Source organism: Artibeus jamaicensis, unplaced genomic scaffold, assembly GCF_021234435.1.
Source record: "Artibeus jamaicensis isolate MK-2021 breed Jamaican fruit bat unplaced genomic scaffold, CSHL_Jam_final contig_797, whole genome shotgun sequence".
Classification (NCBI taxonomy): Eukaryota; Metazoa; Chordata; class Mammalia; order Chiroptera; family Phyllostomidae; genus Artibeus; species Artibeus jamaicensis.
The window spans coordinates 8322956-8340616 of record NW_026521977.1 but is presented as its reverse complement, the minus strand read 5'-3'; the positions used below and the strand labels follow the sequence as shown (position 1 = coordinate 8340616).

Below are 17661 nucleotides of genomic sequence, written 5' to 3'. Positions count from 1 at the left end.
AAAACTTTCTTAGTGCCAGGTACAGCAGGGGAACAAAAGGAAATGGTTCCCAGGGAGCGGTTCTGTCTAGCGGGGAGGCAAGTAAGTGTACAATGCTGGGCTGGGGGGGTGGGGAGGAGGGTCGGGGGGCAGGGTCCATGCTGGGAAGGACACTGAAGCCGTGTGGGCTGATGGAAGGATGGAGGTCAGTGATCAGGGAAAGGCTCTCTGAGGACATAACTTTGAACTAAGACCCACGTGAAGAGAGAGAGGGAGCCGTGTGGAGACCTGGAGAGGAACGTTCCAGGCGGAGGAAACAGCGGGTACAAAGTCCAAAGCCACAAGCATGACTGGCCAGTGGGAGGAGCAGCGAAGAGGTCAGTGTGGCTAGCGGGGGGGATGTGGAACTGATTGAATGGAGCTGGGTGCACCGCCAAAGGCAGAGCAGACGCTCGGCAGGTATTTATTAGGTGATTGGAAGCCCTGTGGAGAGCTCCCCCTCAGGTCTGTATCCTCAGTGCTTTCTCAGTGAACTGTAGACCTTGCCTTTCTAATCTGCGTCTGGACTCTTCTGGACCCACTGCTGGCTTCCAGAACAGGCCTTCTTACTCCTCCTGCCTGCCTGCACATTGCTCTAACCCCCAGCCTCCTCTCCACACTGGTGATGCCCAGACGGGCGTGGGAAGGACAATGGACAGAGGCCCTGTGGGTGACTGGGCCCCGGGAATGACAGCAGGCCTGACGCTCCTGGCCACAGAGCCACTTCTGTGCCCCTGCCCCTCTGCTGGGCCCCTTGGAGATGTCTGTGTTCATTTAATAAGATGGCATTTAATGGGAGCATTGAACGTTCCGGCCAGGTCCCACGCACCAGCATCCGGCCAGGCCAGGGAGCAGCTCACATGGAAACACGGGCTGTGGGCTCCACAGGAGTCAGTGGACTTGGACTTCAGCGCAGCTAAAGTGACCCCAGGCTCACCCGATAGAGGCAGTATCTGGGAGAAGGTGCAGGTCAGGATGGGCTTGGTTGGCTCCAAGGAGCACACTTAGGGAGGGATGATGACTACCTGGAGCCTGCTGAGAGAAGGGGACCTGATGGGCTGTGGGCACAGGCCACCGGGTCATACAGAGAGAGGATAATGTCACCGGAGTGAAGAAATCTTAGAGGAAAGGAGAGCTACCTGCAAACACTTAGAGGGAATAGACCCCAGAGGCGCCATGCTCTGCTCTTGCTGCTCTGTCCTGGGGGCCAGGCCTCTGCGGGCAGCCCCTGACTCTGCGTCAGGCTAACTCGTCCCAGGGTGTGCTCACGTGGCCGCCTCCCAGCCTCTGTTTCTTCTTCTGCAGAGCGAGGTCAGTACCTTCTTCCCGGAGCTGCTCTGCTAAATGGGATGGGTCATGCAAAAGAGCACCGTGCCCGGTCACGGTAGGCCCTTGAGAGCGTTAGCTGCCTCTTCCGTCCCTCTCAGAAAAGCCAGCAGTTCTGACAGAGAACGCAGAATTCAGAAAGACAGCCTGTGGGGAGGGTTTCAGTTGTTTATAACACAGGCCATCATGTTTCCACCTCGTAAGTTCTAAATCCATCATCCTTAGCTCCCTAGATCTAAGAATAGTCACCCAGTGGAGCCAGTGTGCACGCTCCCTTTGCAGGTGACTGAGGAAATGCAGCCACAGCACCTCCTACTCCTGGGGGTGGGGTGGGGCGCCGGCCTTGGCCTCTGCCGGCTTGGCCGTTGCCGAACCTCTCCGACTCAGTTCTCTCTTCCGCACCGAGCTGATCCAGACGCCCTGCTCACCAGCCGCTCTGACCATCGAAACTGTGCTGCCTGCAGTGAAGCAGGGGAGGTGGGGAGCAGTGGGAAGGTGTGCAGACGCGGCCTTTGGCGAAACTCCACCCACTCGGGGCCTCCGTCTCCTCTTACGTAAAGGGGTAGAGAGTGATGAAGAGAACTGAACGACGTTTTGAGCTGTGGGGTTCTAAAAGAGGTTCTAGAGCCCTCTGCACCTTGAAGCCTCAGATTAAGACCTCTGAGGGGAAACTCAGAAATTCAGGCCATTTTTCTTTACCATCTGACCCAAGGCCGCTCCCCTTTCACGTCTGCGGGAGCCAGCCTGAGGACCAGGGGGTGTGTTCTACTCAGCTCTTCGGCCACCTGCCGCCTGCCTTCCCTCTCTCACACACGTTCACACCCACCCGCTCCACCACGCAAGTTCCCGGGCTCGGGGGCACTGTGCTTCTCTCAGCCCGGACTCCGCACACTGTGGGAATGCGCCGGCCAGCCAGGGGCAGGGCAGCTGCTGCTGTCCAGGGCAGCCTTCCCTCATTACAACATTCTTCCTGATGCTGAGCGGAAATCGGCCTTCCACGGTGTCTGCACCCCACATCCGTGGGCAATGTTTGGCCCTCTTGGGGAGAGTAAATAAGGCAGTTTCATTCTCTTACTAGCCATTTATTCATTTGTTCGATCATTCGTTTGCACACTTGACAACAGGTATTTATTGAGCACTAGTACATGCCAAGCAGTGTTTTGGGTGCTGGGACACAGCAGCAATGGAAAGAGCCTGCTCTCGAAAGAGCTTGTGTTCTGGTCAAAAGAGATAGGCAATAAACAAACAGTAAAGCATACATAAAGAAATAAAGCAGGTGAAGAGATGGAGATGAGGAGGGGTGTAGATTCCTGCTTTCTATGGCATTGTCAGGGACAGTCTCTCATGTTCGGTGACATTCGAACAAATACCTGAATGACATGAGAGAGTGAATGACATGTGAGTTGCAGGGGCAAGAGCATGCCAGGCAGCAGAAACGGCACATGCAAAGGTCCTGGGGTGAGGATTGCTTGAGGAGCAGGGAGTCAGTGTAGCCATGGTGATGTCAACAAGGTGGAACATGATAGGATGTGAGGTCAGGAGGCAGCTGGGGACCAATCAGCTGTTGTTTGAGGAAGAGGATTCTGAGCAGAGCAGTGTCACGTCTAACTTAGGTTTTATGGGACCACTCAGGCTCTGTGTGGAGAATAGACCATGGCGGTGGAGGCAGCCAAGAACGCCCAGTTGAAGCCCTTTGCAGGAGGACCAGGTGAGGCAGTGCGGCTGGTGGGAAGAGGCTAGGTTGGCTGTATTTGTGGGTCTCATCGATGGCAGGGAGGTAGGAAACTGTCGGTGGGAAGACCTAGATCATGTTCCTTCAGCCTGATTTTCTTCATCCAGGCCAGCTGCCTCGGCATGAAAGGTAGGGTAGCTGTCCGTTTTGCAGCAGAGCGGGTGAGGGCTGGAACCGCCTTCTCTCCTGAAGTTGCCTCCCGGACCCAGAACAGCTCAGGAGGCCTACATTGTTTGATCACTGCAGAACCCTAGGGACCGTCCTACCAATTACTGCCAAAAGGGTGGGATCCCCATGAGTTTAGGTGGCTGGACATTCAGAAGTTTGTCTCAGATTTGCAGGCTCCCAGGGCGGCTGTAGCCACAGTGGCATTAGCAGCTTCCTGAATTTGGAGCCTTCCTCTCCGTGAGGTGCTCAAACCTCACCCCTCCCCTCTCTGTGTGGAGAGCTCTAAACCTTTGAGAGGTCCTTGACAGGAGGAGACAAGGTGAGCCATTAGCTGCCTGACTTCTCCACCCCTGAACCTCCCTCCCTCCTCTTCCCACCCCGCCCGGTGCAGGAGGAAGCAGGGCCTTCTTCGGCCTCCTCGGCCTTGGCCTTGGCCACAGTGCTCCCAGGGCTCGGTGAGGCTTCTGCCCCTCCATGGAGTGCAGCTCCCAACAGCTACGGCCTTGCCTTCCCTCACTGACCTTGTCTCCGTGCAGGTGGGTCCTATGCCCCGCGCAGGTGTACCTCTTCCTTCACCAGAAAGTGGGGTGTTTACTGGAGAGGACAGTCTATTAACAGAAGAGGCCCTGGAGCCCGGCTGCCTGGGTCCGACACCAGCTCGGCTTCTCCCGGGCCGTGTGACCTTGCACAGCGCTCACCGCCTCCCTGGGAAGTGGGAGTGATGCTAGATTGTACCAACAGGCTTGTTTAGGGGGTTCAGTGAGGTAGTACTGGGCTGGCCAAAAGGTCCATGTGTTTTTTTCCATAAAATAAAAGACATACTTTTCATTTAAACTAATAACTTTATTGATCTGGGTGTTTTGAGTATGTCGGCTATCTCCCACATGGTATAACATCGATTGTTCTCAGTTAACGTCTCAATTTTATCTCTATCAACTACAACTGGTCTACCCGATTGTGGACCATCGTCCAGGGAGAAATTTCCAGCATGAAACTTCACAAACCACTTTTGACACATTCAGTCAGTCACAGCACCTTCTCCACACACTGCGCAAATCTTTTGGGGGGATTTTAGTTGCATTTCTACCTTTCTTGAAATAATATGCCAAAACATAATATGCCAATAAAACATAATATTCTGAAAATGTTACATATTTTCTTCTATCTTCAATATTAAAATGGCTACACAAAAATTTACTAATTTTGATGTTTATTTTTAATGCACACTGATATGACAGCTGTCACAATACAGTCTAACAAAATTGCTCTGAATGAAGTTAAAGACAACTAAGCCATCTTAGTTGTATGGAAAAAACCAAACAAACTTTTTGACTAATCCAATACTTACAAGTGCTTATCACAGGGCCTGGCACACACTAAATATTCAGTGATTGTATTACCATCTTCACATGGTTTGGAACTAGTGAAGGAACCTAAGACTTGGGGGTCCTGGATTCTAATCTTGACTAGAATGGCCCTGTGACCATGGACAAGTTACGTCACTGCTCTGAGCCTAGTTACCTCATCTGCAAAATGAAGATAATGACACCCCCTAGGGTTGTCGTAGGAATTAAGGGTACATTTATATGAACCTGAGAAGCACCATCCCTACATGGTAGCCCTCATCCTCATGGTGTGAGGTGGCAGCTGGAGCTCCAGCTATCACACCCACATTCCCCATGACAAGAGGAAAGAAAGGACAAAGAAGAAGGGGCAAAAGGTACCTGCCATCTGTCTTTGAAGGCAGGTTACCGTAACCTATTACAGAACCTTTCAGCTTCCATCTCACTGGCCACACCCCACTGCCAGAGAGGTTGGGGAGTCTTCATTCTGTGGTCAGGGACAATCAGGCAGCTCTACCACACATGCTCAGGTGTTTGCCCCTCCTTGGCAAGGCCCTCAGCAGAAATGGGCTGGAGTCCCAGCGCCATAAGGCCCTATGAGGACCCAGGATGCCAAGAAGCTCGGGCAGGTGCCACAAGGCCTGAATGGATTTGGGTATTGTGTCTAGCCTATGCCAGGGACCCTGCCAGTCCCGAGGTTCTGCTGCCTGCAGGGCTCCTAGGCTGACGCAAGTGTGGTGGGCCATGCGCTCCATCACTTATCACATCCTGGTCAGGCCAGATCTGTTGAGCCCCATGAACAGGGGACTTGAACCCTGGAGGCTAGGAAATCCCTCTGTAACCACAGGCTCTCCGAGAGAGGCTCAGCTGCAGGCCCCAGGATCCGGAAAGCAGCTCTGGCTCAGTCCGGTGGGATTTCAGCGTCCTTGGTGCAGAGAGCCCTCTGTAAAGCCAGGGGTCCTCCTGTAACTCAGTTGCTCAGAAAACTGGGCGTTCTGTAGTCCGATTAGCCGAGGGAGGCGCTTACTGTGGCACAGTCTCCTCCCTCTCCCTTCCACGTGAGAACAGCCCAGGCAGGAGCCTCCTGCTGAGTCCAGAGTTCCTTCCCATCTTCACTGTGCTCCTGAGAAGGCAGCCCTAAGTGAAAAGGGGGAGGGGAGGCCCTAAGTGAAAAGGGGGCAGCCAGTCTTTTGCTTTGCGAGGTTTGTGTGAAGTGTTCAGGACCTCAGACTCCACATCATTCTACCCCTTGACTTCTCATCCAGTGGTGTCCCACCCTCTCTTCTCTGCCACTTGCCTCTTCCTCTCCTCTCCCATGAGTGTGAGCCTCTTCCTCCTCTGCCTCATATGTGAGTGTGAGCTGTCACTCTGCTGGGTGTTATGCTAGGGATATATATATATGGTCATGCAGTCCTCCTGGCAACCGTGTGATGCAGGTGGGGAGCTCAGTACCATCATCACACAGCCGTGTGTTGATGTGGGCCCAGGACAGCATTGCACAGCCCATAGGAAATAGTATTACCTGTATACCAGGGGCCGGCAAAGTATGACTCACAGGCCAAGTTTGACTGGTGGCGTGTTTTGTATGGTCTTGCGAGCTTAGAATGATTTTTAAATGGTTATGGTAAAGGAGAAGAATATGTGACAGAAACCAAATGACGCCCTCAAACCTCAAATATTTACTATCTGCCTTTATGGAATAATTTTGGCAAGCCCGATATATAGTATGCACAGTTCAGTGCAGCTTCTGCAGCCATTATGCCTCAGTTTTAGACCTCAGTTTCTTCATCTATGAAGTGAGAACAATCTATAAAACATGGCTGCCTCATAGGGTCGTTGGAATTAAGATAAAGACTATAAAGTGCCTAACCTCAAGGAGCATCTTTGGAATTGTTGGGGGGAGATACTTCTGGGGTTCTGCCAGGCCTCTCGACCCAGTGGGCACGAAAGCCCTGGCTCAGGGCCACGGCTGCCCCGGCCCGCAATGTGGCTTCCTCGGAGCGTGTTTCCTTTGGCAGGACGAGAGGGGCCTGCCAGCTGCCCATGGTGCCGAGTCCCGCTGGTAGGTCAGCTCTGCCTTCCTCCTGCCCCCATTCCTGCTGACTGTCAGCTGGTGCCACTCACCAGGGCTGGGCACAAAGCCCACGCCAGGTGCCAGGCTCGGTCTGAAGGTACCAGGCCTCCTCCACTCTCCCGCCTCGGGCCCGGATCCACCTGGCTGAGACTCCTGCTTCCCTGCAGGAGCTGCAGCCTGGGGCGCAGCCTCGCTGTGGCCACTTCCTCACTCGGGGACCAAACGGGCAGACATCTGTGTTCCCTCAAACCCGAGCTCTTGGCCAGTTATTGCCCTCCCATGAGGGAAAAGCTAGGGGAAGGGGTGTCCCGGGCCAGCCAGCCTCCCTGTATTGGAGGCGTGGTCCGTAGAGCAGTGTCCGTGTGCAGTGCGTGAGACGTGAGCAGCGTGAACCACTGAAAGGGCAGAAGGGATATTTTTGATCTAGGCGGGGATGGGCCTTCAGTTCTTACAAACAGTGGGAAAAAAGTTTAAAGATCAGTTTTAATACTTAGAACCATAAAACTTGTATTTTACATCAAAGACCCAAAACAAAATTTGAAGTCAAACAGAGAAAATATTTATGCCAGATATGACAGAGAAAGATTAGTCTTAAAAATATGGAAGACAACAAAGCTCTTCATGACAACAGCAGTAGCCAATACCTACGTCACCATTCTAACCACGTCATACCTTACTTAATCCTTATAAACAACTTTTTGATAAAGGTACTGTTATTATCCCCATTTACCAGATTAGTGAACTGAAGGGAGACTAATTAACTTGCCCAAGGTTACTCAGCTGATAAATGGAGGAGCTGGGATTTGAACCCAGGCCATCTGGCTCTTGGGTCTGAACACGTACATTTTTCTATACTAAATGGAGAAAAGATAAGAGGCCGACAATACACAAAAGAGGAAATACAAATACCTAAGAAACATAAGAATTAATTTTTAATTTCAGTGGTGTTCAAAGAATACAAATCAAATGAACAAAATACTGTTTTTGTTTTCAAATCAGGAAAGATTCTTAAACACTATAATAATTAATAAATGCCGGCAATTGCGGAGTGAAACAGACTCCCCACAGATGGTCGTAGGTACATCGAGTGACCTTTTCCGAACAGAATTCTGGCGGGACTCACCGCAGTACTCAGGAACCCTGAGGTGCCCGCAACCTCCGACCAGGAATTCCCATTCTAAGAATCTAACCTGAGAAAATAATTAGAGAGACAGACAAAGATTCGTGCATAAAGATGTTCATAAGAATGTTATACAAAATATGAAAAACTAGAAACAACTTACTTACCGACAGCGGTATACAGGTTAAGGAAGTTGAGTTCCCTAATGGACAATTAGGCAGTCATTTCAAAAGAATCTGGAACAAAAGACGCCGTGAACGAAACGAAGAGACACAGCACACACTTCTGGGGGGAGACACTGGCAACACGTGTAACAACCAAGAGTTCTGTAAACAAAAGATACACAAAGAAAACTTACAGAGCATGAGCACGGGCCTGTGAACCAGAGGATTGCGGTTCGATTCCCAGTCAGGGCACATGCCTGGGTTGCAAGCGAGGTCCCTGCAGGCCAGTTCCCAGCAGGGGACGCACTAGAGGCAACCATACATTGATATTTCTCTCCCTCTCTCCTTCCCTTCCCCTCTAAAGATAAATAAAAATAACTCTTTAAAAAAAAAAGAAAACTTACAGAGCAATAAGAAAAAGGCAGATAACCAAAGGGTAAAATAGGGAAAGAATGGACATCAGCAATTCATAGGAGAGGCACCCGAGGGCTAATGAACATGAAGAAATGCCCATCTCAGTGGTAGTCAGAGAAAGCACATGAATGAACTGTACTTACCAGAATAGCAAGAGTCTGAAGGCAGAGACAGAGGGGAAACAAATTCATATCCGTTGCTGATGGGACTGGACTGCAGCCTCTGGGGAGAGCTGTTTGGTCATACCCAGTACCATTAGATGCAGCCCCGCTCCGCTCGCTTGTGGGGACCAGCACGACACAAACAGCAGTTTGTACGAGGAGACATGTTCCAGGAAGTTCGTTGCAGTGTGCTGTTTATAATAGCAACGATGTTAGTGTTGTTGCACTGTAATATTGTATATTATATACTCTATTGTCTGAACAATAGCAACAATTATTATCATTAAAGGCCTGGAAATGGCTAAGTAAAATATGATTAATATGATTTATACATAATTGGATACTATACACAGTTAAAATAAATGAACCGGGTATGTAACTCTCAGATCAGGTAAATTTCAAAACCAATGCTATGAAAACAAGTCATAAAAATGATACATATTTGAATGATACTATTTATATACATCTTTAAAACAAACCAAAACTATTACATAGTACTTAAGGACATGTGGGAAGATATTAAACAAGCACACAGATAGTGTATACCAGCTTGATTGATTTTTCTTTGTTAAAGGAAGGGTTGAAGCAAAAATGGCAAAATGTCAACTAATATTCTAAATCTGAATGAGGATATTGTGTCTTTCTGTTAAGTTATTTTTCAGACCTTTCTGCACATTGAGCTATTTCAAAATTTCAAATTATTTTTAATTTACTTTTTGAATAATTTGCAATTCCACAGAGAAATGTTTGTGTTACAGTGTTAAGGTATAAAAGCAGGACAAATATACACAAATATTTACAAATTTCACAGATTAAAATTTTGAGAGAGATATTTAAAATATTTATAGTAGTGGGCAAAATTCTGGAAGTCTGCTTTTCCTCACGCTCATCCATATTTCCCACTTATTCCTCTTTTGTCATGAAAATGTATTACATCTAGAAGGAATTCTTAAGCAACTGTGGGAAATGTGAGTCTCGACCCTAGGAAAGGGTCCAAAACCTCGGGAGAGGTGCCACGTGGGGCGGGGGCGTGTTGGCTGCAGGAGAGGCTGCGCTGCACAGCCGCTTCTGGGGTCCTCACTCTCCGACCCGGTCGGCAAACCCGCTGTGAGTCCCAGCTGCGCACGGGTGGGTGCTGGGGTGTGGCAGCGAACAGAATGTGCAGGTGCTTGCCTCACCGTAGAGAGGAAGGTCTGGTGTGGAGGGGACGGAGAGCACGTCACCACGCAGGTCACCTCTCCACGGCCTGTGCTGGCTTAGTCCCAGGGCCATGAGAGGACCCGAAGGTGGACTGGGCCCCTGGGGAATCTGGCCTCTGGACAACACTTAACTGGAACCCAGAGGACGAGGAGCAGGCCTGGGGCCCAGTACAGCAGGGACGTGGGGAGAAAGGAAGGCCCGCAGGGCGCAGTGGGGGAGCTGGACGGGGGGCAGGGGCGTGGAGGTCGTTGGAGGGTTTAAGCTGGACAGTGACAGGATTAGACTGGCTGTCTCGGAGGCCCGATGACGCTCTTTGAGGACCCGAGTGGATGCTGAGCAGCCCCATTGGAGAGAAAATGGCGCGGGATCGGGGTGGAGGCAGTGGAGACGGAGAGATGGGGGAGCATGTGAGATATTTTGGGAGATGGGGTTTCAGGCCTTAGATCACGTGTTGGGGGCAGACACTGGGGGAGATGCCGGGCAGGGGGGCGGGGAGCCAGGTTCAGGGCAGCAGCAAAGTCCAGGTCGGTGGGAGTGGGGAGCAGTGGACCAAGGGCCGACTCGGGAGGGCAGGGGTGGAAGCGGGGACGGCGAGCAGCCCCTGGTGTCACTGAGCTTCGGTTTCTCTTGGGGTTTGTGACGATGCCTGTGCTCCCAGGGTGACAGTTCAGCCCTTACCCAGACCCAGGCCACCCCTGCAGCAGCCGCTCTCTCCTCCACAGGCGGGACCTGCTGCTCCTGGGGCTGGAACGAGCACGGCATGTGCGGCGATGGTGGCGAAGCCCACGTCTGGGCCCCGAAGCCCGTGCAGGCTCTGCGGTCGGCATCGGTGGTCCTCGTGGGCTGCGGGGCCGGCCACTCCCTGGCCCTCTGCCAGCTGCCTGCCCTCCCGCCCCCGGCAGCCAGTGAGGACGCCAGATCTCAGGAAGCCATGGAAAGACAACCAGTACTGCCTACCCCAAGCCAATCCCACAGGTGCAGAAATGGGGGGCTCGTGACAGAGACCCTTTAATAAAGCAGCTTTTCCCACTCAGCGTGTTCCTGGAGAACTGCATTGTTGGGGCGCGGAGCTGGCCGAGGAGGGCTCAGGAGGCACAGTGCTTGGGCTGAGCGCCGGCCAGAGGGGTCTGGGGCACAAGGAGGCAGACATCCTTTCCACCCGGCAGAGGGGAATGAGGGTCAGGTCCTGGCCCAGGGCCGTGGGAAGCAGCAGGCTCTCCCTGCCTGGTGGGGACAGAAAGGCCGGGCCCATGCGGTGGTTCTGGCTCAGCGACCAGCGATTCAGCAGGACTGAGAGCTCCTAGGTCATGCTCAGAGCAGCCATGTGCCTCTCCTGGGCCTTGTTCTCAGGGTCCAGGGATGTCAGGGTCCCCTGGTCAAGTGGCTGGACACCTGGGCAGGAGGGAGTTCTTGTCTTGGCGACTAGGACCACGCGACAAGGCTCTGCAGTCGGCGTGGATGGAAGTGGAGGCAGGTGAGTGGGGGATGAGATAAAAGTTCTGGGAAGACCCAGCAGAGGAGGCCCCAGGGACGGACAAAGAAATCTCTAATCCAGAGCTCACCACTCAGAAGCTCTCAGAAGACCGATGTCTTCTGAGCCAGGCGACCTCTGGAGCTAATCTGTGTGACTCAATTGTTGTGTTGTTTCGGGTGAGGGACGGCCACCATGCACAGAAAAAGGGTCTGGTCTGCAGGGACAGCTGCACCAAGACCCTAAGCCTCTGCCCCGCACAGAGGCCTGCATCTCTGCAGGAAGGGGGCCCTTACGTGAAATGGGAACAAGGCCAGAGCCTGGGCCCCAGGCTTCCTCTGTGGCACCTGTGGCTCCGGGGGACAGAGTTCCTTTCTCTCTGCTGTGACTGACAGCAGGCCTTTGGCCACAGGGTGTCAGAGGGCAGTGCCTCCTGGGGGCTAAGTGGCAGGGCCCCGGCTCACCTGCCACTTGCCAGCCACTCACCAGCCACTCTGTGCTCCTCCAACACGGCCTCCCTTGGTGACCTGGAGAGGGCTGGGGTCTGGGAGGACCAGGCTCCAATGGCTTTAGGAAGCTGTGAAATGCCAGGACATCAAAGCAGAAGGACCCGTAATGACCCTCTAGCCTCCTGGCCTCAAGCTGCCTTCATCAGAGCCCTAGAAGTCTCCTGAGAGCTCAGTGGCCAGCTGGTGGACTGTGGGTAATGAAAGGCCAGGAGGACTGAGGTCCACACCCTCTGCCTGATTCAGAGTTGCTTTATTTTAATCTGTTATGTATTTGACTTCACAGAAGACTTCACTTGACACAGGGTCTTCAAGAAAGGTTTGGAACCACTGGTCTCACCCAGGACTTTCATCGTTCATGTGGGAAAATGGGGGCCGATAGAGAGGAGTGGGTGCCATCTCAATACCACACCCCTCACTCCTGGCCCCAGGTCCTGACTGGGAGATGGCCCATTCCAAGCCCAGCCAAGGGGAGTAGGCAAGGGGGAGCCCCAGGACCAGCAGCAGGTTCAGCCCAGGTGAGTGGGGATGAAGACAGCCCTGAGCTCCCCACCCTGACCCTGGAGACCGCCCACAGCCATCAGCTGACCTTGAACGCCAACCCACAAGGTCCCACTCCCAATCCTGTTCCCTAGAAACATGCCTCCCCGGCCCGCCAAGTCCTTGGTCCCTCACCTCCTAGAACCAGGAGGCCGTTGCAGCCCCGAGACCTTTCAGAACGGGGGACGGGCTTCTCCGTGCGCTCTCAGCTGGTTTTGCCAGGTGACTGCGCCCTAAGAGTGACCCATGCTGCAGCAAGCCCACCGTCAGCAGCCACCACCCCCAGGCTGAGGGTCTGCCCAGGACGCCGGCCAGCGAGCAGCCCCACGTGGGACAGTGCGCAGGCCCATGCCTCCCAGCCAGGCTTTCCACTCACAAGGGGCCGCCACACCGGCTCCCGGCCGGGCGGTGCCGAGCTCCCCCCACCTCTTGCAGCACCTGCTGGAGAAACCCAGTCGCACGTCCTCCGAGGCTGAGTGCAGAGCCTCCACTGAGGCCTTGGGGGCACAGGAGAGCAGTGACTCCAGGCTCCTTTCCAGCCTGGAACAGGGTCAGCCCCACGCTCAGAACCTGAGTCGGGACCTTCCTGGAAGTGCACAGGTGCAGATAATTCACGCGTGGGGGAACGGATGGCTTGTGGCAGTCAAAGACACCAGACTGTCCGGTCACCTCGAGTCCCCGTGTTGCACCCTTCCTGACAGCGGTGGACAGGCTTTCCTTAAGGCACTTTGTGGGCCGGGTCAGATGAGTGACCGAAAGCTCCGGGGCCAGGGGCAAGGGGCTGTTGACATTGTCCCAGACTGTCCTCTGGGCCCTCCAGTCCCTGGTGTGCTGTCTCAGGCTTGCAGAAGTTCGAGCCCATCACTCCTAACAGACCCGAGCTCTTGGAGAGCCAGGACCAGGTCTAAGTCGATGCTGGAAACTGCCCCTGAGGACGGGTCCCGCTACAGAGGAAGTACCTGGTGAAGGTTAGTGGATGAACTCGTCACTACTCGGTAGGGTCGCCGTGGTGTGCGGAGGTTGATGGTGGGCGCTGTGATGCCCCCATCCTCTGCTTTTCTCTCCCACAGCGTTCCATGGCTGCGCCGGGAGGGGCATAACCATCGACAAGGTCACACTCATCCGCCTGGTTCGCCGGTGAACCACCGGAGCCAGCTAGAGAAAATGCCCACTTGTCTTTAAAACAGACTGGCTATAAATTGGCCTTCAGAGCCCTCCTGTGTGGGAGGAGGAAAGGGAAATGAAGAGGCGGGTGGACCCCGCTCGCCTGGGGGGATGGTCGCCCACTCCAGGTCGTGGGCCTCGCCCCGGAGGGGTGGTCGACAGCCCGCCGGGCACCGAGTGTTAGTGGGGCGTTCACCTCCTGATGGTGCTCACCCGTCCTGACACACCCTGCTGCTGCCACCCCAGGGGGCCGCCAGAGCAAAGGGAGGTGAGGCCGTGCTCAGGACGGCGAGTCCGGCCTGGCGCTCACGGGAGAGCCCTCCACCAGGCCCCCAACGGCCACCACCGTTTCTGAGTGAGACGGCTGAGTGATGAACCAAACGGGGTTGGGGGCTTGGCGGGCAGGGTGGGGAGTGGTGCCAGGTCCTGAGGCACACCCGTGTGACTGCTCCAAGCTCCGAATCGCAGGGTGACTGGAAGTGGGAGCCAGGAGAGGAGGGGCCTTGGTAGCCAATTTAAGGAGAGTCAGCTCCATTTTTAGGGCAACAGGGTGTTTAAGCGGGAGAGTGCGGTGGTCAAATGTGGGTGTGCAGAGCTCACAGCAGCCAGTGAAGTGGCCCTCGGTCTCACCCACGGCACTTCTGGAAGGAGGTCAGGAGGCCGGGTCCTGAGGGCCTGGCAACTCGGGACCAGCAACTTCAGTGTTCCTGTGAAGTGCCCCCAGCCCCAGGAAGACCTTGGGACAGCTTCACCAAGCTCTGGAGGCAGACCTCCTGGGTTTAAAACCTCAGCTTCATCACTGATTGACTGTGGCTTTGGGCCAGTCACTTTTGTGCCTTGTTCTTCTTGCCTCTGCAACAGGCGCGTTGAATTACTGTGGACGCCCATTAGACAGCTTCACAGATGCCCCCCCACACACACAGCAGAGGGTTGGTGCCCACTAATCCCCTTTTTCCACGAGCTGCTGTGCCCCTGAAAACCCACATCCCAAACAGCTTAGTGTCGAGGTTCCACCTGGAGACACTTCCTCCAGGTGGCGCCCGGGCAGAGGGCTCGTGACCTGCCCTGAGGCAGCTGAGGCTGCTTGGCATCTCCATCCTGATGCTTATGAATGGCCGTTCTGTACCTGGTCTAGATCTGGCAGCCTTTCGGGCAGAGCCCTGGGCAGAGGCTTTGCTGTACTCACTACCCTACCAACCCCCACCTCTTGGTTCCCAGACCTCACTGGGCACCAGGAAGTTGAGGCAGATGCCTAGAAGGGATGTGAAACCGTTAGATGCAAACTGGGCCCCCACCTTCAGCTGCCCCTCCTCTGACTGATGACTCAGGACGGGCTGGGAGGCATCGAGGAGACAGAAATCAAGGGGAGACCGGTGCCCACTTGTCTGTGGCCCTGGGCAGTCACCATCCCCCATCCCCACCCCCGCCTCGTGTGGGTCTCTGTTCTGGTCTGTAAAGTGCTCCGACTACAGGAACTCTTCTGCTTGAACGCTCCTGAATTCCCTCATGGCTAAGAGAAGAATTGGAACCCCAGTCCCCCATTGCACCCCCAACCAAAACCAAGTGAACAAACAACCCAGGCGAGTCAAGATCCCTAGGAGAGGGCCCCACCCCTCCCAAGATGCCTCCAGACTGAGTGAAGGGTGCGTGGAAGGTGCTCCACCAGACTGGGTCCAGCCAGGGTGCCGCTGGGGAGGGCCCCAGACCTGCCCTAGCGGGGGAGGGACTCTGTCTGCCCAGAGAAGGGCAGGGCGGGCTCCGGCCTGGCCAGGTTCAGGGAGTCAGGGCTGCGGCACGACTCCGTGATGAAGCTGCGGTGTCTGTAGAGGACTTGCCTGTCTTAGGTCAGGTCCCCAGGTGCCCCGTCCTTCCCGAGAGCTGGCACCCTCCAGCCAACAGGATCTGCAGGGTCCTGGCTAGGGAGCAACTTCTTCCTCAGGGCTTGACCGGAGGCCCAGAACCAAACTGCGACACTGACTGAGGCAATAAAAACCCAGATCCGTGCTTCATCTCAAAAGTCAGCTTTTTATTATCAAGAGCCAGGGCCCGGGGAGGGGAGGGTGTGGAGCTAAAGCAGCATTGCTCTCTTTCCAGGAAACGTTGCGAGCTGCAGGGAAAGCTCGAGATGTTGCATTTTTTTTTCAACCCAAGCATGTGTTTTTCAAAAATATCATCCTTCCCCACCCCCACCCCCCTGCCACTAATTTTAGACTCAGACCAAAGCCAAGCTACTGTCCTCTGTTTCTTTTGGGAAAATACTATATTTATTCGAGATGCAGACGTGTGTCTCTGAAAACCTCCGATTGCTTCAGCAAAACAAATCTGCTTTAAGACTATACAGAAACCATGATACAAAATTTATTTCATGCTAGAGTCGCTTTGCATAACATTGGGCATGCAGTTTTTACTCGGAAGTACTAGGTTGCATACAATGCCAGGTTGTGCCTCAGTAAAGGTGGGGGAGGGCCGCCCCTCCCGCGGTCCTGATCTTTTGGTGCTCTAAAGAAACACGTGGAAAATCTGTACGGTGTGAATTATTTACTATGAACAATTTGTTATGAAAATTGGTCACACTGGATCTACACGTCGGAAAAGATGGTAGAATCAACCTAGGCTAACTGCTGCCGGGGGTCTCGGGGTGACGTCCGCTGGGTCTCAAGCGTGCCAGGCCGAGGGGGAAAGGTGGCCATGCGAGTTTCCACAGTTCTGTTTGCAGCGAAGTTCTCAGTTTCCACGTGAGAGATGAATTATGAAGGTGAGGTCAATATGACCGATGACTGACCGACTGCCCTTTTGGGAACCTCTCCTCTCGATCTCGTGTATGAAAAAGGGGAGCAGTTTGTTCCCCATCCCCACCCCTCTCCCAGCCCCTCCCCCTCTCCCAGAAATACACAGTTTTCTACCAAACACCCTCACAGTCCGGCTCCACTGCGTGTGAAAGTAAAGAGCTTTGAAAGAAAATAGACTTCTGCTTTTTTTTTCATTGTTGTTGTTTGGGGTAATCATACAGTTGCAGAGGGTGGGTGGGTTTGGTTTGCTGGGTTTTCTGTTTAACTTCATGCAAGTCATGCTAAGGGACCCTTCCACCCACCCCTCCCCGAATAAAATAAAATTTAAAAAAAATGAAAAGAAGAAAAAGAAATCCTCTACGGTCAGTTACCATTTGGCCGTAGAAAAAGCTACGTCCGTCCTAGCACAATGCCTGGGCCACTCGGACTCGTCCGGCAAACCTGCGTGGCGTGAATTTACTCTGTCCGAGGGTGAGGAGGGGCTGCAGGTCCACCCAGATGCTTATTAGCCACCAGTGTCCTCGGCCAAGCCGCCTGGTCAAGTCACTCTCACAGCCTCTGTCGGCATATACTTAGCAATGACAGGGCTTTCTTTGCAAAGATCTGTATGTAAAGAATACAATTAACACTTGAGCGTCTCTTCTTGGCTTTCCCATCCCGCCTGGTACTTAGTTTTTAAGGAAGGAGGAGGAAAGACAGAACAGCCGCATGCAGAGGCAGGCAGATTCTTCTCCAGCTGGCTTGGCTTTCCCATGCAGTGAGCCAGCCTAGCACGCCTCTTTCTCTCCCTCCTGCGGGGGACCGGGTAGAGTCCCTGACTCCTCTGCTAGTCTGCACATGGCTTATGGCCTGGAATTATCCCGAGAAAAGCAAGTCCTTGGCAGCTGTCATGGCTCCGTGAGAGTGGGGCTGAGTGGGTGTGGGCAGGGCACTTCACCCTTGGCGCCTCCCAAAGACTCTGGCCGCCACACCTGGCCTCCGTGGGATTGGGCAGTGGGCACCACCTGTGGACGGTGGCGGCCGCTGGGCAACTGCAGGGAGAGCGGACTTCGCCTGTCTCCCACTCCCTGGGCTTCTGGAAGCACAGTAAAGAGACTCTCCTTTCTGCTCTCGGAGGCCACACAGATTGGTCCAACACTCAAGGAGGAGGAGGCAGGCAGCCCACAGACGCCGGGAATGGTGTGCCTGCTTTCCCCTCCCTCCCCCGGGCTGCCTCTGCTCCTGGCATTCTAGGGCCTCCACTGGGGGGAAAGCCAGTTGCATTAGGCCCATCCATGGAAGGTGCCAAGGATGAGGCCCACCCCCCCACCAGGCCAGCAGCCCTCCGCCATGCAGCACCATGCGGGGAGCACTGTGCCGCGCTGGGGTCCAAGGGACCTCCAGGCAGGGCACGGAAGCAGGGACCAGCCTGGATCAGGTGGGCACACTAAGCACCGTGACAAAAAGGACTTCCCCCGTCTCAGCGTAGGCT

General features: G+C 54.1%; 2 protein-coding genes across 5 annotated transcripts in view; one reads left to right on the top strand and one right to left on the bottom strand.

Moving 5' to 3' along the window:
* The window catches only part of SERGEF (secretion regulating guanine nucleotide exchange factor), a 182084-nt gene extending 171335 nt beyond the window's left edge, over positions 1 to 10749 (top strand). For all 4 annotated transcript variants that reach the window (XM_053673027.1, XM_053673030.1, XM_053673023.1 and 1 more), the window contains one exon: positions 10443 to 10749. In XM_053673027.1, the coding sequence (XP_053529002.1) occupies positions 10443 to 10732 (290 nt within the window). In that variant the 3' untranslated portion in view covers positions 10733 to 10749. The remainder of the gene's footprint in view (positions 1 to 10442) is intronic.
* A 5823-nt stretch (positions 10750 to 16572) lies between these two features.
* KCNC1 (potassium voltage-gated channel subfamily C member 1) overlaps positions 16573 to 17661 on the bottom strand; it is a 40745-nt gene continuing 39656 nt past the window's right edge. The window contains exon 4 of the mRNA XM_037150600.2: positions 16573 to 16793. Coding sequence (XP_037006495.1) covers positions 16729 to 16793 — 65 coding nt within the window. The 3' untranslated portion in view covers positions 16573 to 16728. The remainder of the gene's footprint in view (positions 16794 to 17661) is intronic.